Genomic DNA, 22,947 nt, shown 5'->3' with positions numbered 1-22,947 from the left:
TAATATATTTATTTGGAGATTAGCTACAAATCTACCTCCATGAAAAAAAAAACTTGGTGGGGAGGGGGAAAAAACGAAAACTTATCTCGATATTTCGAGATATTAAGTCGTTATTTCAACATAATAACTCAGTATTGTGTATCAAGTTTAATAAAAGACATATGATATTCAACGTCTTCAGTGGCGCAGCAGTAATGTATTGGCTCGCAATTCCAGCTTTTACTGCAATCGCCGCGGTTTCGAATCCGCCTTTGCCGAGTTCGCTCTTCTCTATTTTCCCATCACATATCAGAAAGGCATTTACTTTCAATACAAATGAAAATAGTGTTCTAAAAGTGGAAATAACCTGCCTAACTAGTGTTTAATAACATTAAAAGTATCCGCATTTTGCCGAGCTCGCCCAATAATAGAGCTCACTCCTATTTTCTCATCACATACATTTTCAATAAAATGAAAATAATGTTCAAAAAGTGGAAATAAAATGTGAACGAGTGTTTAATAATATTAAAAGTGTTTATTGGGAAGGTGTAGGGAGGGTTTTTATTCTCCCAATAAGGCAGCATCCATTTAATAATTTTAATAAATATAATCATTTACACTCTAATATTATTGCATCTTGTTAATGTACAAAAATACTGAGGTGCAAATAGTATCTGCCAATATAAATATAGATAGCATCTAATTACTATTTACTCTTATTGCAAAGAACTGTTACTTTTACATGGTGTAAATAGAATATATCGCTATTTTCAGCTAGTGTAAATAACATATCGTGAAAATGCTGCTATTGTGACTTAGTGTAAATATCATCTACAGTAGGGGTGTCAAACTCATTTTAGTTTGAGCGCCGGATTGGAAAAAATGAACCATATGCGGGCCGAATTACCTTTTTCTTATAATAAACTTAGTGCGCTGATAGTTGCATTAATATTAACCATATAAAAAAACTGTAAGAAAACTATTTGTTTTTACAGTGAAAAGACTATTAGATTTTTAAAATAATGCTTTATTTAATATTTTTTATTAGCACCTATTTTGGTTTTTCATGGCCAATTCCAATTTTTATTAGAAACAAATCGTCCGATTCTGATACTGGTTGCAGATTTTTTTTTAAAGCATATTTATTTGTTTATTTTTTCACAGGCCAAACTGGCCTTAAACAAAAAAAATATGTGTTGCTCTTTGATATTCGAGGCAAACACTGCATTTTTATCATAATCCAAACAAAGATGTTATGAGCATGAGCAGTTGTTTTTAATTTAAATTATTGTATAATTTCAAGATTAACAGCAAAAACAGCCTGGTCTGACTTTAGCTCTGTGAAATTATGCTTCATAAGACACACAAAACAAAATCAGCAGACGGACTGAACGAAAATGGAACAGCAGTGATACAGCGTTTCCATGGTTACCGCTGTACACACAGCAGCGCTTTTTACTACTGCTTTATACGGAGATAAGAGGAAAAGCCATCAACTTTTCTGAAGACAGTTCCCTTCAGAGATGCATTCATATCATCCCACTTTAATATTTATATTATTCTTCCTATATTTCGTGAACAGTGAGCTTGTGCATGTTACAGTATTTCCTCTGCTGGCGCGTCTGTTCTCCTCTTTGTGTCTGTATTCAGCGTGTGTCTGTGTTAACGTCCTGTTTACAGACTTCGTAAATACACAAATGAAATTTTGGGAAATTATTACAAAGCAGTTGGTTTGCAAGCCTGGAATAAAGAACATTTAAAAAAAAGTTTTTGGCCCCTGGACTAGTGCTTCTCTATTTTTTTTATTATAGTTCAGATCAGATTGGACACCGGGCCGTAAGTCTGGCACCCCTGATCTACAGCTTTTTGCACTGTAAATTATATTATTTACGGGCTATGGAATAAACAGATTTAACCTCAGTAAAAGTTAGCCTGGAATGAATACAAATGCCCATGATAAACCTCTGGGATTTTGGAGTACCAACTTGTAACAGTAGGTAATATCGAAAGAGAACATGCTGCTAACCCGACCTAATAAATACCTTTAATGTTATTAAACACTAGTTAGGCAGGTTATTTCCACTTTTAGAACACTATTTTCATTTGTATTGAAAGTAAATGCCTTTCTGATATGTGATGTGAAAATAGAGAAGAGCGAACTCGGCAAAAGGCGGATTCGAAACCGCGGCGATTGCAGTAAAAGCTGGAATTGCGAGCCAAAACATTACTGCTGCGCCACTGAAGACGATGACTAGTGTTTGTCTTTTATTAAACTTGCTTATGTTGAAATAACGACTTAATATCTTGAAATAACGAGATATGTCATAATAACGACTTATTATGTTGAAATAACGAGCTAAGTTTTCGTTTTTTTCCCTCTCCCCACCAAGTTTTTTTTTTTTTCCTTCACCATGCGGTTCAGGGCTTCCGTACATTTTACTGATACTGTGTTTACAGATCCACCGCTGGCCTATCAGTGGGAAACGCTGTAGCCACTGGCGATCATATAGTGACTTCCCGCGGCAAGTCATTATTCTTATTTTAGGACCTTCTGGCCTGCCATACGTCCAGTGCAAGAGTCAAAGAATTACATGCTCGTGAATTACATGGATGCGCTCTCGACATTAACGAAATAGAAATAGCCTCAAATGGACTATAAAAACGAAAAGAAAGCCGTGTCTGAAGGCTTCAATCGATTTTTATTGGTTGAAATGAAATGAGAATATCTTGTGTGGAAGATCGGCGCCTATGCTGATGATTATTGCTAAATTAATTATGAATATAAATTAAAGGATATTTTTCAGCACAAGATAAAAGCTTGGCGCTGCACAGCTTGCATTGAACTGTATTTTCATCTTTCTTGTCAAAGTGAAGCCAGACATTCTCTCTCACGTCTTTTGACACGTGCTGTGGCAAGATAACCAATCAGAGCTCAGGGCACCGCCCAAAGTGCTGCTATAACCAATCAGGAGAAGGAAAAAAAAAAAACATTTCGATCATTATTTACATGATCGATCGTCGCTGCCACGGTCGAGTACTCGATCGCTGTTATAAGGAGAACAAAAGGTTGGGAATCTCTGCTCTGAAGTATAAAGTAAATTTAATATATTCTTAACTATTGAAATATCCACACATGGAGAGAGCTAGAGAGCTGAGGTGTGGACAGATGTAAGTACAAGCAGTGTCAGCTTCTGTTGACCCAGGGTTTAGACTGACCCAGGGTTAGCTAGTTTAACTAGCCCTAGAGCAGTGCTTCTCAAACCTCATCGTGCTTTTAAAGCTTGGTATAGCTAGAAAAAAAATGCATTATTAAAAAAAGTCTACAGCGTTTGTTCATTTAGATGACTTTTCTACACTTTCAGATGAGGATTTTCTGGATTTATGAGGAAGAGATTGTGTGAATCTGGCTTCTTTAAAAGAAAAGAAATAATTGTTTTTGTTCAAATTACTATGTTTTGATGAAAGACTATGAAGACAAACTTGATTTTCTTTGAATAAAACGCAGCATGATGTATTTACAGTGCAGTGGTAGAAACGTCAAAATTGATCACTAGATTATTGGAAAGAAAAATAGACATTACTGTATCATGGTTATGAAATATACAAAACATTTAGAAGTTTAATTTCTGACAAAAATAACTATATTAAATGACTGTGTGATTCTGTGCAGATTTTGGTTGTAGCATCTTCCACCCGATGTCATGTGATCTGTCATGTGATCTGTCTGTCTCTCTCGTCGTCCTCATGTCCAGCTGCTGTTTCCTCTTCCTCTTTTTATCTTGTTTTATTTATTTATTTATTTACATCTGTGAGAAATACTGTAAATAATTAACGCACCGTTCTGCTCTCTTCCTTCCAGCTTGAGATCCTTTCATTTCTCACTCATTCCCAGCGTCTTGCGTCAGTGTTTGTTATGAAGCACGTCTTCATTGTTGGTGTTTGTTTGATCTGTGTCCAGTCATGGAGAGATTCTCCTCAAACACACACACAGATCAGGGCTCAATTCTTTCATCTTTCAATTTCAAAGTACCTTATTGACATGATTGTTTCACAGAGAAACTACAGAGGCCCATCAGGGTCACGTATGAGACTTGATAATCTCAATAATTGTAAACTGTACTTCTGGATTCATAAACGGTTCCCTCATTTTGTGCCCACAGATTTGTGAACCGTACCGACTGATTTAACAATCTGTTGTCTCCAGTCTCTCATCAAACAAACAAAGAGCAACAAGATCGAAGAGCAATGTCTTGAAACCAAACTCAAGCTGTATGAACACAGAAACTTGAAGATATTTCACCGCTGGCAAAATGGGCATTCAATAAAGCTTGGCTGCGTATAATATAGTAGAATTGCGATGCTACCTGATTAGAGAAAACAGGTAAAAGACCATTGTCTTCCCTTTAGCCAAATGGGTATGAAAACTTCAGGGAAAAAATGTAAGGAAACCGCCGTTCTGTTAGTTCAGCCTGAAGTAAAATGCCGTTGTGTTCAGGTTAGAAATCTGCTGCCATAGTGATCCATCTTCACCATAATGCTGTTTAAAGAGTAGAAAAAGTATGAACCTTACCTTTACATTATCTGTTCTGTTAATAACCCTCTGTGGATCCGACTGTCCGTGAGCAGGAAACAAACATGCGGAAGTATAATCCAGCGGACTTTTGCTGACAAATAAACGTGAATTTCTCGGTCCAGGTAACCTGAAGAACGAGTGAACAGTGTTCATTCACTTATACTATCAACACTGTAACATTACAAAGATGGTTGAAAATCGGAGAAGTTACAGTGCAGTAGACAAATCATGTTTACATTAGTACTCAGAACCATTAGTTAAAAAAAGCAAATTATTTTTTGGTCTAAATTATGACTTAAAATAATTAATAAATAATATTATTGCAACTTAGTCATAGTTGCGATAATTCATTGAAGTAATATTTTTGTTTTTTAATTGATTTAATCATACTGATTTGATTGATGTTGTTTGAACAGAACTGAAGGGGAAGAAACTAAACAATGTACATTTTAATGTTCCTATGCATTTTATTGTTGGAAAAACATCAGAAAGTAACAAACCTGCACTGTAAAAGTGTACTGTACTGTTTAGTGTAGTTCATCATCAGTCACACACTGCAACATCTGCTAATGACTAATGAGCTTGAAAAGTTCGTTAAGTTTCTGCTGTACAGATCACTCATCTGTGACCTTCAGAGGTCTAAAGAGTACCTGAAAAGCATACTTGAGTAAAAGTACTAATACCTTACATCAAAAATGACTCCACTACAAGTTACAAGTAACTAATTCCAATATGACTTGAGTAAAAGTCTTAAAGTATCTGATTTTAACAGGCCTTAAGTATTTTACTCATGCTGAATGTAGGCTCAGAGATGCACTGGTCCTGAGAGACTGCCAGTGAAAATAAGAAACAATTGATTTGTAAGATGAGAAATTATGTTTATTTTCTAAAATCAAAATAAAACTGAACACCTCAATGTTGCAATAAATCAAGTTCGACACAACCTTTTAAACGTCTACAAACTCTCAAGTCTCAGTTGAGCTCAAGAGTACAGAAAGGCCATAAGTAAACCAATATCCTTCAAAACAGTCTTGTCAATATAGTGGTTAAATAAAACAATGTTAAGTAAAATTAAATAGTCAAAGTCTACTGTATGTGCTGTTTTGAGCCTCATCACCAGCTGCAGTCGTTTCCTCATCTAATAAATCAAACACCTGCGATCAGCAACTACCTGCTAATGCACTCACATTCATGTAAAGTATCCTTGTTGACAAGTTTTGGGTGATTAAAGGTGCAATATGTAAAAATTGTGTCCGCTAGAGGTCGCTAGAGGCCTATTCAAAACAAAGGTGTAGCTTGATGACGCCAAGTTTGAGCGCAGAATCTTGGGACATGTGGTCTTCACCTCACAGCCGGTGGAAAATAATAGAGATAGGACTCGCCCAGAAATCATGTTCATGGATGATTATTAACGTTACTGTAGTATGAAGCAGAGCAGGACCGAGTGTTGTGGGAGCTGAACGAGGCCGCTGGAGCGATTGCGCAACACACGCCTCACGAGCAGCGAGACTTTTATTATGACACAGTCGCCGGCGCCGCTTCCGCTTTTCTGGTCATGAGTATGAGGTAACACAGCTCTGTTTATCATATTAGATACATTTGAGTGTGTTGAAAATGATGTTATAACGTTACGGTGTCTGCTGTGAGACACTGTTACACACTGCAGTAAGATAGATCGATTAAAACATATTAAAGTGTCTTTGGTGTTTCCATGGTTTCTACAAAATAAAACCGGAAACCGAGGGTAACGCGGGTATGACGCAATTGACAGGCGACTCCTCACACGTCCCGGAGCCTTGGTTAAAATGACTATTTTCTCACGATTTACAAATAGTTGGAAACATTTGGAATATTGTAAGTACTCAAGTGAACAAAATATATAACACTGGCCTAGTGGTTTTTGGATATTTTACTGCAAAATTCTTACATATTGCACCTTTAAAGGCAAAATGCACAAGATATAGTACCTTCAATGCTCTTAGATGGCGATATCGCTTCTTTATATCAGAAACAAACTGCTGCAGAAAAAGTTAGCTGCCATGCAAAATGTAATGTGTAATTGCATTACTCATCACAAATGTAGTGGAGTAAAAAGTACATTTACTTGTTCAAAAATGTAGTCAAGTAGAGAGTAAAAGTTGCCAATATCTTTGATACAAAGTAGCCAAATAGATACTTAAGTACAGTAACTAATTACATTTACTCAAATACTTTACACCTCTGGTGACCTTAAACAACTGAATCTGTTCGTTACCGTATCGAAGAGACTTATGCTAGCGCTTGCCACGCATGTCCACAAACATATTGCAATTATTTTGTCTATTTAAAATCTCTCTCCACTTCTGTTGTCTCAGGTCACATTCACACAACCCATTTAATATGACGATGATAAAAATGCGTTTTATTTTACAGCAGTAAGAGAGTTGCATTCAAGTTATTTTATAACTGCATGTGTCATTTATTTTAATCAATCAAAAAATAAGCATGATTGTCACTGTTGTTTACTCTCTCAGTCTTCTGTGGGTGTGATTGTGTTACTGTAGTGAAACTGTCAGTGCTGAACAGAGACGGATACAGACGCCGCGGCCGTCATTATGAGCTCACGAGCAGCAGATGTTCGGACAGACAATGAGCCGCAGCGACAGCCGGCAGACGGCAGGTTTCACGTATCAGCACACCAGAGCTTCAGCCTGTTTACATTAACAGAGAGATGATCAGACATTAGAGTTCGACTTGATCGCTTGTTTTTTGGCTCTTTTGGTTTGTGATATTTGCCCTGGTTTTACAGTCTAAATGAATGTGGCATTCTTCAAAATGTTGTTGTTCTTTCACATGATGATGAAATTGATCACAGATCTGTGGGATCATTACTCAGGGTCTTTGAATGATGTCCAGGATTATTAGTTTATAATCTCATCCGGCGCGTGATGATCGACTTGGATCTTCACATGGCGTCGCACTGACCTGCCGAAGGCTGAATGACAGAGAATTTGCATTTGAGCTTGTTGTTGGTTTTTGAGGTCGAGAAACAGGAGCCTGTAGAACAAAACAGACAGACAGAAGGCTGACCGCAAGATACATTAATACAACACATCAACATGTTTCATTTTATCTTTATTATGACAAACTAGACAGGCAAAATCACTGTATGTGCTCTAAGCAAAGTAATTCAGGGTTCACACTCACTCTGACCAATGAATCTCCATGAGTCAAAACCTAATTTCCATGACCAAACGTTTAATCATTCATTCTGACAACGGCACTGAAATCACATCATTCTGTAAAAAACAAAACTGCACCATTGTTTGACAGCAACAAACACTCAACTGAGCAGTAATTTTAATATAATCCACACAAACACATTGAAGAGTTTAAGGGATTATCAACATTTGAGTCAAAGCTTGTAAGACTGAGACACTGATGATTTATTGAGATCAGATGTGTGATCTGCTGTCTCGAGCACTCCTGTAGGGTTGCACAGTATACCGGTGCTATCGTGATACTAAAGCTTCAAAATACTGCTGATGCCACTGTATTTTTTTTTTACGGTAGTAACATCAATACAGTAGTACTGTAATGTTGTATGTGTGGCAGGTACACTATTTAAAACATTCATTTGAACATGTATGTCTGCAAAAACATTACAAGAGAGTGTTTTGAGTGCCGCTGCTGTTCTCGATGTAGTGAATGCTGTGTAAATTCAGAGTTCGTTGAGTGTTTCCCGACACTTTTGCAGTGAGACGCTGCTGCACATCATCATTCTCGCTGCAGTTTATCAGGAGAAAGGGACTGAAAAGCTTTAAAAAATAAGCAGCTCAAACATCACTTTTCAACATCACAATTTCTTTATATAAGAAAGTGTTCTCGAAAGTTCATCTGTTGATCATTTGACTGCTTCTGGATCAGATGTAATGATTCATTTCTGGAATCATCTTTGTGAAGGTGAACAATTCTATTCATCAACAAAGCAGCATTCGTACTCTATTCTTATCAGTCATATCAGTCCTTATAGTGTGATTTAACATTATAAATGAATTATATGTTTTAATATAGCCTACATACTGTCCTCCAGTCAGAGTCTTGAAATTTCAAGATATGAGGACAAAAAATGCTCCTGTATGAGTTCTTGTGTTCAGCAGTATGACACGAGCAAGAGTGCTGTTTTTCCTAATATCAACACGATTGCAAATGTGATTTTATACAACAGTTTGATAACAAAACGTTAATATTAAATGTCTTTTTAGACACAACATTGTCAATATTGATGTTTTCTCTCTATTTCACCAATAAAAATAGTTCTCAACAAAGCAGAACGGTTGTGCTTCTCCGAGCAAGACACAGCAATGTTTCGTTTCTGAACGATTCTGTGTTTTTGAACTGATCAGGCGAATCAATGATTCACTGTTCCTGAATGTATCCGCTGTTTTGAACGAATCGGTTGAATAAATGATTCAGTGACTCAATCATTAAGACTTGCTGACACCTACTGGTGGTTCAGTAGACATATTATTAAAAATGTTTGCAACATTTCATATGTCTGTATTCAGAATTTTATATTTAAAATATTAATCTCGTAACATTATTTATGCAGTCGTATTTGGAGTGTAAATGCGTTAATAGCACATCTAAATGCCGCTTCATATGCAGCTTCTGTGCCAGATGGAATTTGTTTACACTGATTTAATTTCAGTCTGGTCTGTTATATATATATATGAAAATTTTGTTCATTTTGTCAATTAACACCATACTTCATGGTATTGTGACACTTCAGCTGGTATAGTATGTTAAGATATGTTTATGATATTGTGAACATTTTGAGTATTAATACTGAATGTTGCTTCAGTGGGAATGTCTTGTGAAAGTTTACACCTTCAGTTTCACTGGCTCTTATTTCTTTACACATATGAACACAAATATCTAAGCAGAGACCGGCCGTACAGTAATGACAGTTATATGCAGGTTTATTTTGGGGTGTTTTCAAGTCAATCACAAACTGGTGTGTGTATAAGAAAGTAATAACACTAATAATATCATTGCATAACTTTGTCATATTTTGATTTCATTGGCCTGTAAAGCACACACATTAGATGTATTTAGTTTTCTTGTTTTTCTTCATGTTACTATCTTAACTGCAGTTAACATCCAGCTTCCTTTGACTATAGTTTTATGTTTTTGTCCAGCAGAGGGAAACACTGGTTGGCCTTGCTCAAGAATCATGGGTAATGAAATATGTGAAACTTATTATTAATTTATCTTTAAACTGCATAAGGTAAAACATGAATTAAAGCTATAGTGGCATGAGAATGTACTGCATGTGAAGAAAGCCTTCAGCACAGGATGCTGGGGTGTTGTCATTTTTGTTGTGTGTTTATTTTGCTATTGAGAGGGAAGCGCGCAGCACATATTCATCTGAATGTGTGCGGTGTCTGGATGTGCGCTAACAGTGTATTGCAAAAGTAATTTAAACTATTTTTTGCCCCTATGTGAAGAATGAAAAAGAACTTTGCTGTGGGTTATATCAACCCTGTTCTCACCCTGAACCACATGATTAGTTGAAGCTAGAATGTGCCATGATTGGTCAGCATAATGTGGCTGTTTTCTGATCGGTGGTGGGTGGAGTCTAGATATTTGTGTATCTGTGTGCTCATCTCACAGCTAGAAATGTCTTTGTGTGTGAAACACTTCTAACCCCACACCGTTCTTGTAGTGATGCAATAGGTTTAAAAGTGCAGTTATAAATGATTTTTAGATAAATCAGTGGACAGTTTCTATCGTGAAGTCATAATCTACAAGACTTTACCATGTGTTTGATGATGAGGATTGATGCTTCAGATTCTCAGTAAAGCCTCAGGAGTGATGTGTACTGTAACTGTAACAGGAATCATTGCCGTACTGAATGTTATTCCTGAAACATACTCTATGAAGCACATGAACGCAGCTGTGGAGGTTCGGTCTGGTGTGTTGTTGCACTCTTGAATGTGTCTGCCCGCTGTAGTGGACATTTGCACAAACATCTTTCAGCTCAACTGCTGTCATGATACCACAGACTGAAGAGAATCTTGAAGGAAGTTAGTTGAAGTGAATCATAATGTCTGAATGTAATGTAACTCTATCACTCCATTGAATTCTGGGGTTTGTTACTGCCAGACCAACACAAGAGTATATTCAGCCGTGATGAAGTCTGCATTTGTGTCCTTGTACAGTATGAAATATGAACCTGGCCTTAGACAGAGCATTGTTTGTCTTTTCATTGATTTTGCTTGTCTTGTTGACCCTTGAGGTCTAAATAGGATTATGTATCAATAAACAATGAAGTTTTTATATATTCATCAATAGTAACTACTTTTATATGTTATGAAGTATTTAACCACACACAAAATAACGTGTTTGATTTACACACAGCTGTGGTATTTCCTACAATCCACCAACAAAATGAATGTTTTTGTTCATTGCTTCATTGCAGCGGTGTTGTAGCTTTGTTGTCCCTTAAGTTAAGTAGTGTAATTTCAGAATCTTTTTTTTAATTTTTTTTTTTTTATCTAATTACGTACTGGAAGTCAAACTCTCTGAACACCATCAACCAGAACCGTCTGTAAGATCACCTCGTTTACAGCATGGAGTCACTGTAGCTGTTTTTTTGGCAAATTTTGGGTTATCACAAAAAAAGAAGCTGGATGGAAATGCCAAGATGTGAATAAATATTAAAAATCTACACAAAAATCATCCTAAACTACGATGGAAACACATTTACTGAATAAATCCCTCAAACCCTCACGTGACTTTGCCTCATCAGAGGCTGTGGTTGGATAACTGGACTAACCAGTGGACCAATCACATCGCAGAATCTCAAATGTTGGTTTGGTGGTTCTGAAACAGTCACAGTCTGTCATCAGAATGATTTGGTTTAATTCCCTCCAGAAGCGTCTCACACGATTGTGTTCCCAAACACCAGCATCTGAACGCAAGATCACATGATAGTGTTTGTGTTTCGTCTGACGCTCTTAGACAAACTTATTTATGATGGAGGAAAAAAGAGCCTGATTGCAGAAACTTACATTTTTATTACTGATATTTTGCACCAAATTCTCAGGAAGTGATGATTTTGTTCTCTTGAACACATGGGAGGGTAACGCTGCTTTATTTGCAAATGTTTTATGCCATATTCCAATTTTGAAATATTCCACAGGCTTCCATCAGCTTCAAGTCAATGTATGATTGTGAAGGGGTCAGACCGTGCCTCTAGCAGCGTTTGTCACTCTGTGAAATGCTGTCGTCGTCTCAGCAAGGCTCTGTGCAAAGGAACGCAATATATAACAGCAGCCAAAGTTCTTCTGAGTTCTTCTGAGTTGGTGATTTGACTGGAGTTCTTGTGTTTCTTACTCTTGCAGGTACGACCCGTCGCCCTCGAGACGGCGAGCTTCATGGTGTGCATTACAACTTCCTGTCTGAGGAGGATTTTCTGGAGCTGGATCGGCGTGGAGCGCTGTTAGAGATCGGGACGTATGATGGTGTGTCAGTGATTTCAGTGTCCTCAGCATCAGTAGATCCAGTCATATCATGCAGTTATGGTGATGGTAATGCCAGGGCACTTTGATGTCATCTTACAGAATAATTGTCATATTCATATGCCATGGTAATAACATAGCACATGCCCAAAAATGGTATTACCATGCAACCATAAGCAATATGACATGCATTGAAACAAAAAATGATTCACTACATTGAAAAGAGATGTGTCAGTGTCCAGTGTATAGTATTTGTGGCTTGTAGTCCATGTCTGTTACAGTGTGTAGACAAACATACAGAGATGTGTGTGCAAACTATAAAAAACTAATATATTCTCTAGCGTCAGTTTTAGAGGAAAGCCCACATGCCTCTGCTGTGTTTCTGGATTGGACTGAGAGTGTGTGTGTGTGTGTGTGTGTGTGTGTGTTTTTGTTTTACAAATCTCTCTCTCACACACTGCAGTACTTTCTGTCCCTCTTTCTTTTCAAGCATGCTAATGGGTTTCTGGTTGTCTAGGTAACTATTATGGGACACCCAAGCCGCCCAACCAGCCTCTCAGTAGGACACTGATTACCCACGATGCTTTGCGAGACAGATTCACTGGTTCCCAGAAGTCCTGCGATCGCATGCAGCATGCAGGAGTAGTGCAGACAGAGCTGCAGGAGGATGCAGACAGCAGCGCAGACATGAACAACACATTTACAGGTGTGTGTGTGTGTGTGTGTGTGTGTGTGAGAGTGTGAGAGATTATGTGTGTGAGAGAGAATGCATGAGTGCGAGTGTGTGTGTGCACAGGGTGCGTGTGCATGTGAGTGAGCATGAGTGTGCACTGAAAAATGTGTTTGAGCTCTCTTCATGCCTTCCTGTGCTTGAACGGACAAATTCACACAAAATTGTCAAAAACTGCCCATCTCAGTGAGTATCTTAGTAAACACAGTCTGTTATGTCTTCAGTTCAGTTCATTCGCTCTTAAAGTGACAGCGTCCTAATAATCCTGCTGTTGTCTGTGTTTTTAATGTCAACCAAACAACAAATGGAAAAAATCACTCACTGTTCTTGCAGTGTTATTTATTTGATTAGACTACTTTATTACATTTCTGTACCTGAAAACTGCTGTCAGACCTGCATGAAGAGCACTGTTTATTTGTATCTTTGTTGTATTATATTTATTTGTGCTATTGCTTGTAATTTGATTATTTGTTCTTTTTTTTTTTTTTTTTTTTTACTGACTGTTTACTTGTCTTTAATAATGTAGGCTCTTAAAATTATATTAATTAAGCTAGTAGTTTTAGCTGTGGTTTGAAATTGGAATAGAGGATTGTGAATTTTATCTAAAATATTGGGCTCATGACTGCCTGTTTTTGTTTCATGGCTGGTAAAAAATAGTTTGGGCCGGTAAATTTTCTGAAGTCACCAGCCATTGGCAGGTGTGGCAAAAAGTTAGTTTTAGGCCCTGAGTGTATGTATGCATGTAAAAATATGATTTAAGCTATAAGGTGTATAGTAATGGTTTTATAAAAATATTAAGCTGTAACAATGTACAATAAGATTAACTACATTAGGTAACATGAACCAACAATCAACAATACTTCTACAGAATTCATTAATATGAGGAATGGGTGTTTGACGTCTGCTGTCACTCGGCCTGAACACTTTATTTATGATTTAACAGCTGTGACTGCAGATATTTGTGTTTTAAAGCTCTAGCAGCCTTGATTACTGTTGTTACCTCCGCTGTCACAGAGAGCACTGTCAGTTCATTCACTGCTGGTGTCCGTCTGTAACACACTGTGGCCGTATTAGCGTTCTGTCCACGTCTCGCTCGCTGAAGCCGTCTCAGCTGGACACGTATGAGAGAGAGAGAGAGAGAGAGAGAGAGAGAGAGAGAGAGAGAGAGAGAGAGAGGCTTTATTTCCAAACCTAGTGAGTGGCTGTCATCGGGGAGGTCTGAAGGCCATCCCAGAATGCATTGCGACCAAAAAAACAAATCCAGCCAAGAGAGCAGATTAAATAAATGTTGATTATAAATGTACCATTATTTCATTCAGTATTGAACAGTAAAATAGTTCAATCTGATTGAAAGAAATGACTGTTTTACTGTGTGTGTGTGTGTGTGTGTGTGTTTGTTTGTGTGTTTGTGTGTGTGTGTGTTTGTGACTCTTCTCTTATATGGAAGCATAAACGTTTTTTTGTCTCTTCCCGCCTCCTCCTGTATTTTACCCAGAGTTCTTAGCTCGTAGTCTCTTCCCCTCTCCCCTGCTGTGCACAGGAGACTCCAGCCGGCCGGACACACACGGCGTGGTGCGAGAAAATGCCCCCACCTACGTGCTGAACAACATGGCTGCGTCGCCCACGTCCAAACACCCGGGACTCCCTCCGGACCAGGACCCGCTCGGACCGCTGCCGGACAACTGGGAGACGGCCTACACGGAGAACGGAGAGATTTACTTCATCGAGTAAGAGCCACGGAGCAACACACTTCTGACACATAGCTGGTCTTAAGATGGACATAGCTGGTCTTAAGATGGACATAGCTGGTTTAAGATGGACATAGCTGGTCTTAAGATGGACATAGCTGGTCTTAAGATGGACATAGCTGGTTTAAGATGGACATAGCTGGTCTTAAGATGGACATAGCTGGTTTAAGATGGACATAGCTGGTCTTAAGATGGACATAGCTGGTCTTAAGATGGACATAGCTGGTTTAAGATGGACATAGCTGGTCTTAAGATGGACATAGCTGGTTTAAGATGGACATAGCTGGTCTTAAAATGGAAATAGCTGGTTTAAGGTGGACATAGATGATCTTAAGATGGACATAGCTGGTCTTAGCTAGCTTAAGATGGACATAGCTGGTTTAAGGTGGACATAGATGATCTTAAGATAGACATAGCTGGTCTTTGCTGGTTTAAAATGGACATAGCTGGTCTAAGCTGGATTAAGCTAAGTTTTTTTTTAGCAGGTAATACCATGATTCATATAGCTATATACTGTAATACTGATATTCATGTAGCTGAAATGGTAGTCCGAGAGAAAACCATGGTATTGTGATGGTACAAGATCATTCACACACACATTTGATCTAGATGAACACGTCTGATGATGGTGTAGTGGCTAATAGTGTCACCATTAATGTGTTTGACAGAATCAGAATCTAAATGTAATGCTGTTGTTTTATAGCCACAACACAAAGACAACCTCATGGATGGACCCTCGATGTCAGGACAAACCGCCCAAACCTCTGGAGGACTGTGAAGATGATGGTAAGACCAACACTAATCATGCAGTTCATCAGGCCTGTGTACTAGTTAGTGCACACTTACAAGCTCAACTAGTTCTGTTCATTCTGCCACTGTACGGATGCCATAATGCGTACTTCAGCACACTGTATGTGTGTGCGTATAATCTGATGTTTTTAAAGCTACTCTATACCTGGCTAAATAACGTAAGGCCTGTGTTTAGCAAGGTCTGCATGTTCTCTGCATGGACAGAGCTTGAGGAATGGATTTTCCAGGCTTACTCATCCATACGCTAGTATCGGCACCAGAATTGTTCAAGTGCCCGACCTCTTTAAAGCTGTTTGGGCTCGAGGCGAGTGAATCCCTGCAGCAGAGAGACAGACAGCAGTCTGACCAGCAGAGGGCGTCCTTCATCCTCAGCCTGACCTGCTGCCCAGCTCTCGCTTTATTGTCAGGAGGAAGCTGCCATTTCACAGAGCTTTAGATCGTTTTCATCAAAATCTGAATATTATGAGGAAAAAAAAATTCTAAACAAGCCTTAAAGGGATAGTTCACCCAAAAATGTAATTTCTGTCATCATTTACTCTCCCTCATGTCACTCAAAACCCATAAGACTTCTGTTCCTCTTTGAAACACAAATGAAGATATTTCTAATGAAATATGAGAGATTTCTGTCCCTCCATTGAAAATCTATATTCCCATAACTCTGATGCTTAAAAAGTTTATAAACAGATGGTAAAATAAATCCATATGGATGAAGCAGTTTAATCCAAATCTCTTGAAGAGATACAATCACTTTATATGATGAACAGATTTAGTTTAGGCTTTTATTCACATATAAACACTGATCAGTGAACACACATAGAGCTCTCAAATATGGTAAAAATATGGTAAAACCTAAATTAAATCTTCTGAATACACTTTTACTACATGGCATAATGCTGCACTTGTCATTCTGCCAATATGATATTCATCAAATATTCATACTTGTGTGTTTTCGTGTGTGTTTTTCTTCTTCTGGAGAAGAGGGTGTACACACAGAAGAGCTGGACACTGATCTCGGTACGTCTCTCTTCTCACCTGTGCCAGGTTTGAGCATTAAAACATCGTTAGCATGACTGTATGAGTCTCTCTGCATGTGTAAGTGTGTGTCTGTCTGTCTGAGTGTGTTTGTGTCCAAGTGTGCAAGCTGAGTGTGTGTGTCAGTGTGTGTGTGTGAATCATTGTGCATGATGTGTATGATATTATTATGATATTGTTTAACTTGGATTTTCTAACATATTAACATTCATAAGAAAATGATGTGATATAGTGACCTCCACTAACCTGAAGCGGAAATGCCTTTGCTGTTTATCCTCTTGTACTTTTATTCAAAATACTCATAAAAATTTAATTCAATTCACATTTATTATAAAGGACCAGTTGCTGTCTAATATAACACCCAGGTCTTTAACTGTCGAGGATGGAGTAACAGAACATCCTTCTAAATGCAGATTGTAGTCTGAGAGATTCTGTGTACAGGTTTTTGGTCCAATAATTAATACCTCAGTCTGATCTGAATTTAAAAGAAGAAAGTTACTGGTCATCCAATGTTTTATATCTTTAACACACTCTGCCAACTTGGATAATTTAGAGATTTCATCTGATCGTGTTGAAATATCTAGGTGAGTATCATCAGCACAGCAGTGGAAACTAATTCCATGTTTTCTTATAATATCACCAAGTGGCAGCACGTATATTGAAAATAGCAGAGGGCCTAACACAGATCCTTGTGGCACTCCATAATTTACTATCGTTATCTTAGATTTTCCCCCGTTTAAATAGACAAAATGGTGACGATCTGATCTAAACCACCTTAATGCCTGTCCCTGAATACTGGTGTAATTTTGTAGTCGATCTAAGAGTATTTTATGATCTATAGTGTCGAACGCAGCACTGAGATCAAGTAAAACTTAGTCAGAAGCTAGAAGTCATTTGTAATTTTAACGAGCGTAGTTTCTGTGTTATGATGGGGCCTGAATCCTGACTGAAATTGTTCATAGATATCTTTTTTTTTTTTTTTTTTTTTGCAAGGAGCAGCACAATTGGGCCAACACAACTTTTTCTGCTATTTTAGACATAAATGGAAGATTTGAAATGGGTCTGTAATTTGCTAATATGCGTGTATGTGTAATCTAACCTGTAATTAAAGTAAAATAAAGGAAATACCTACCGGCGTCAGTTGTCGCTTCACTGTCATTCATGAATCCTCTCCTGTGGCCTCATGGGATAGTAAAGTGTCCATCAGATGCACGCTTCAGAATCTCACTGGAAGAAGTAGATCATCCAGCTACTTTTCGCCTATTGTTTCATGAGCGCTGTGAATTCAGACATACTACTGTCACATACTGTTTTTTGCCTACTACTGTATATAGTAGAGAAGTATGTGAGTTTGGATGCAGCCCGTGTCTTTACTCATATTCAGGCCGCTCCATCTCCCAAAATGCCACTTGGATGTGATGTCACAGCAGATCTGTAACTTACAGCCGCCCACTCAAATCAAACGAGTTTTGACCACATATGATACTTTATAATAAGGTAGATACAAATACTTGTTTCTACTTACAGTCAAACCAAAAATTATTCAGACACTAGATATAATTTTTGATATATTTTTACTAGTGGGTTCAGGACACTATAGTTTATTTATGTAAGTAAGGATAGCAAAATAAAGTAAACTGTGACATATTATACCCAAAAATTCTTCATACAGTGGACTACCAGTAAAATTGATACAAATTTGGAACCAAAAATTATTCAGATGCTTTGACCTGACCATGTTTTGTTTAAGTGTTATCTGTTATTTTTTTCTGACACAGTTTAACTCTGAGATCTTGTTTTATTTTATTACCATTTTTTAAGCCATAGTGAATAAACTGTATTAATGAATGAAATGTTCAAGGTGTCTGAATACATTTCGGTTTGACTGTATAATGGGATGCATGACTGTTTTCACAGACTCATGTTTCCTGTCGAACATACATCTAGCTGGCAGAACAACACAGGGAATTTTAGAATTGGCTGCAAATGACCTTTTCTCTATAAAGTGATTTCCTCATCCAGTGATCATTGAAAGCGTTTGTTGAGAGCGCTGCGTTCATCACAGCACACAGAATCATCTCTCATGTGTTTGTCTCTCTCTCTGTCTCAGAACTGCCGCCCGGCTGGGAGAAGATCGATGACCCTGTGTACGGAGTCTACTATGTTGAGTAAGTGTCCAATCCCCCGCTCAGTTCAGCGCACTGGTCACCCAGTGTTTGTGTGTGTGAATGTAGAGTGTTCGACTCTGCTGTGAACTTCATGTGCTTGGACACATTACTGAAAACACTTACTGCACGAAAGTTAAGTTAAATTGCATAAAAACTTCTCTATCCGTTTGGATCACATAGTTTTTACATAAACTATTAAAGTTAATGTGATTGCATATTTGTCGGTCATACATAAATGAAACGGGTCATATTTCTGTGCTAATAATCTGTGAATGTGTTCGCTTTATATGTTTATCATCAATAAATCCTATTTTTTTCATTGTAACTAACTGAATATTCCACAGCTAGCCGTATATAAACATGTTCATACTTTTTAACTGTTCACAATGAACAGATTCATGCTGATTCTAAGCAAATTGAATAAATAAATATGATTATTTGCAGAATTCATACCCGTTTCTTATCGGTTTCATTTATGTGTGACTGACAAATTTGCATCACGTTAGGTTTATTGGTTTGTTAAAACTGTAATCCAAATGGATGGAAATTTTACATGCAATTTTAAATATGTAAATCTTAAATTTAGGCTTTGTTTGTATGAGTCGTTCAATAACAAAACGCTTCGGATCATGGACAAATTTCAGATGACATCATGCATTGTAACATTTAGAATAAAGAATCAAAGCAGAATCATTGTCAGAGCGATAAGAATCAGCAGAAGGTGTACTAGTCTTCAGTATTTCTGAAACATGATCTCTCTCTCTCAGTCATATTAACCGTAAGACTCAGTACGAGAACCCTCTTCTGGAGGCCCGGCGTAAGAAGCAGCTGGACGCGCAGCAGTCGCCTGAAGGCGGTCGCTACATCAGAGGTGCGTCTCTCCATCTGTCTGTGTGCTTTATCTTCTCGTTTAATGTACTGTAACACATTGGAACACTTACTGAAGTTTAATACTGAAAACTCAACATACTGAAGTATTCTGATACTCATGTAGTGTTCATTTGCACAGTGAGCATGAGTAAGAAATTGTAACACCATCCTTTACATGAATTTAGACATGCTAACATATATCAAATGACCTGACAAGACTCTAAATCACTAAATCATAATCTAAATAAGCAGAACGGCAGTGGTGTGTCCACTGAAGCATCTCTGAATGCTGCCATTGTTCCAATACTGAAATACTGATATACGATGTAGGAATTTTATTTTGGTGGTTTTATTATCAAGAATAGAAATGGTTCCTCTCCTTGTGATACATTTTGATGATTTTATAGTTGTTCAAAGAGAAACGCCTGATTTTTATTGTCATCATATTTGTGTCAGTCTGATCTCTCTGTGTTGTCTGTGTGGTTTTGTTCTGTCAGAATGGATCGAGGAGCACTCGTCTGCTGGAGCCGCCATCGGCTCTTATGTGCCCAGTCATCTGGAGACGTACAGAGACCCTCAGAGCTGTCCGTCAGCTCCTCAGGCCCCCGGGCCCAAACGTGAGACACTCACCTTCATTACCATTCATATGCACGTTATGGACCCAACCTGACTAAATCAGCTGACGTTTAATTGCATAATTGAATAATAAATCTCTTAATGTACCTGTGTGTGTGCAGGAGGAAAGCCGTTCTTCACCCGTAATCCCGCCGAACTGAAGGGCACGTTCATAAGCACTAAGCTGCTGAAGAGCAGGCGAGGCTTTGGCTTCACTGTGGTCGGCGGGGACGAGCCGGACGAGTTCTTACAGATCAAGAGTCTGGTGCTGGACGGACCGGCCGCTGTGGACGGAAAGATGGAAACAGGTCCGAACCTCCAAGGAAATCTTTTGCCTCCTAACCAGACATGATACGATAATGAGAAGCAAGAGTAGCTCTCTCTTACATGTTCATCTGGGGTTTGCCCTTATTTATTAAAAATCACACGTGAAAGCGTGATTCACAAACACTGGATATCATATGACAAATTCCTCAAGGAAAAAGTGAAGGTGTCTTGATTGGTGCATCATGCAGTGTTTTTGTGTTAAATGTGGGCAGACAATCATGTCTGGTTAGGATATGCTGTTTTTTATTTGTGTGTTTGCCTTTCATACTAGCTAATCGCCTCTGTGAAGCGTCTCTTTCTTCTGTAACTCATCCTGAATGATGTCTCAAGAGCAGAGGACTTGCACTGAAGCACATTGTGTCAAGCATCCGTCTGCGTTTGATTCAGCATATCTGCCGAACCACCAAAACAGAGTTTGCAAAGAAGTTAATGGTTCAAAATGAACTATTTGTTGATGAATCAGACGTCACATAATAGAGTTCGTTGTGATGGTCAGGTCAGGGTTATTATAGCCAACTGAAACTACAGCTAAAACCATAAAATAAAAAAAAATAAAAAATAAAAAATGTTGATTGAAATTAAAATAAATGTTAACTAAAATAAATTATTTTTTAAAAATCTAGGGCTTTCAAGTGATGAAAAATTTTAATCTTATTAATTACAATTAGATTAATTACATCTAATTAATCACACATCAAATTTGGCTGAGAAATTACCCCCGAAATTGCTTCTACAATACAGTTATAATTTTAAATTAGTTTAACTTGATGAACTACAACTCAATAAACTCTCAATAAAAAAAACTATATAGACAAAAACACTCAACAAAATTACTAAAACTTTAACTATAATGAAAATAAAAACTAATTCAAAATAACTTGTGATGGTGCAGTAACACTGGGTCGGTCTAACACGCGTGTGTTTGTGTCCTCAGGTGACGTGATTGTTAGTGTGAATGACACCATCGTCTTAGGATACACTCATGCTCAGGTGGTGAAGATATTCCAGTCCATCCCGATCGGCTCCATGGTCCAGCTGGAGCTGTGCCGCGGCTACCCTCTGCCCTTTGACCCCGACGACCCCAACACCAGTCTGGTCACCTCCGTGGCCATTCTGGACAAAGAGCCCATCATAGTCAACAGTCAGGAGGGCTTCGAGCCGATCCCCGGCATGGCTGTTCCGCTGGCGGCCGGCGGCGGGACGGTCGGCGTGGTCTCGGGTCACGAGCCCGTCCCGTACAGCCCTGCGGCAGGAGAGCGCGCTGCTGGTGACGGCCGACAGCTGCCTCGGCTACGCCAGTGATGTGGTGACTCTGGCGTCGTCCATCGCGACGCAGCCCGAGCTGATCACGGTCCACATCGAGAAGGGCGACAAAGGCTTCGGATTCACCATGGCAGACAGTCTGGTGGGTGGAGGGCAGAAGGTGAAGCAGATCGTGGATTACCCACGGTGCCGAGGGCTGAAGGAGGGCGACATCCTGCTGGAGGTCAACAAGAGGAGCGTGCAGGGCATGAGCCACAACCAGGTGGTGGATCTTCTCAGCAAATGCCCACGAGGAAGTGAAGTTACTATGCTAGTGCAAAGAGGTGAGCAAACATGTTTCTGAAACACGCATTACTGATCAGAGTTGTGCTGCACGAATGAACTCGGTGTAGTTACGGCCTTTGAAAAAATACCCAAATACAATGCAGTGTTATTGGTTTTAGAGGAGTTTTGGCCACTTGTTTAGATGTCAGGCAGGGAGACTGGCTTAAACCAGCTAAGACCAGCCAAACACCTTAGGCTGGTTTTAGCTGTTTGTTTGTTTTTTCCAGCAGGGATGTTTTTGCAGCATATTGTAGCCAATCACAGACATGTCTGAATGCAGCGGCCAATCAGAGGCATTTGATGTAAACATTTGTTATGTGACATACCTTTTTCAGGGAAGTACTACAGTAAATCAAAAATAACATTATTATTTTATTAAAATCATTCACATTTTTGCATTTCACTCACATACACACTCTCTCAGACACACGCACACATTCAGCTGTGTGAGTCGCCTTGAATTTCAGTGTCTTGCCTTCGTTCGTTTCCATGACGATACTCAGGTTATTTAGAGTGAGAGAGAGACAGAGATGCTGTAGGGAGTGTCAGCCTCTTTATTTGCCCCTGGACTCATTATGAGCACATATTTATGTCCCATATATAAACACACGATATCTTTCATGTTCCTCCTCACACAAACACTGTTCTAGAAGATCGTTAGCATAATCATGCTGCTTTCTAAGATAGCATGTTTGGTTCAAAATGTAAAGCAATATATTTTTTCACTGAGAATACAATCCCATAATGCACTGCAGAAAACTCAGTGGAAAATTCAAATGATAATAATAATGTAATAGCCAGATTGCAGGTGGAGAACTACATGAATCCAGCAATCTGAGAACTGTGACGAACAAATCAGAGCCCAGACGGTGTCTCACCTGCCTGTCTCAAAGCCTGTGCTGTCCGGATGTCATCCATCTTCACCCCGATCTTCACCAGATCACTGGAGCTGACTGAAGTCCCCTCCTGCTTCAAACGCTCCACCATCATCCCGGCACCCAAG

General features: G+C 38.7%; 1 protein-coding gene across 1 annotated transcript in view; it reads left to right on the top strand.

Annotated features, from left to right (window-relative positions):
* Positions 1–22,947, top strand: part of magi1a (membrane associated guanylate kinase, WW and PDZ domain containing 1a) — a 75,114-nt gene that overhangs the window by 34,545 nt on the left and 17,622 nt on the right. Inside the window, 11 exon segments of the mRNA XM_051901968.1 lie at positions 11,941–12,060; positions 12,575–12,763; positions 14,328–14,514; positions 15,239–15,321; positions 16,324–16,359; positions 18,488–18,545; positions 19,313–19,416; positions 19,913–20,032; positions 20,153–20,338; positions 21,292–21,623; positions 21,625–21,943. Of these exon segments, the coding sequence (XP_051757928.1) occupies positions 11,941–12,060; positions 12,575–12,763; positions 14,328–14,514; positions 15,239–15,321; positions 16,324–16,359; positions 18,488–18,545; positions 19,313–19,416; positions 19,913–20,032; positions 20,153–20,338; positions 21,292–21,623; positions 21,625–21,943 (1,734 nt within the window).

The sequence above is a fragment of the Ctenopharyngodon idella genome, chromosome 8 (genome assembly GCF_019924925.1).
Source record: "Ctenopharyngodon idella isolate HZGC_01 chromosome 8, HZGC01, whole genome shotgun sequence".
In the NCBI taxonomy this organism is placed as follows: domain Eukaryota; kingdom Metazoa; phylum Chordata; class Actinopteri; order Cypriniformes; family Xenocyprididae; genus Ctenopharyngodon; species Ctenopharyngodon idella.
This window is presented reverse-complemented; position numbering and strand designations above follow the sequence as displayed.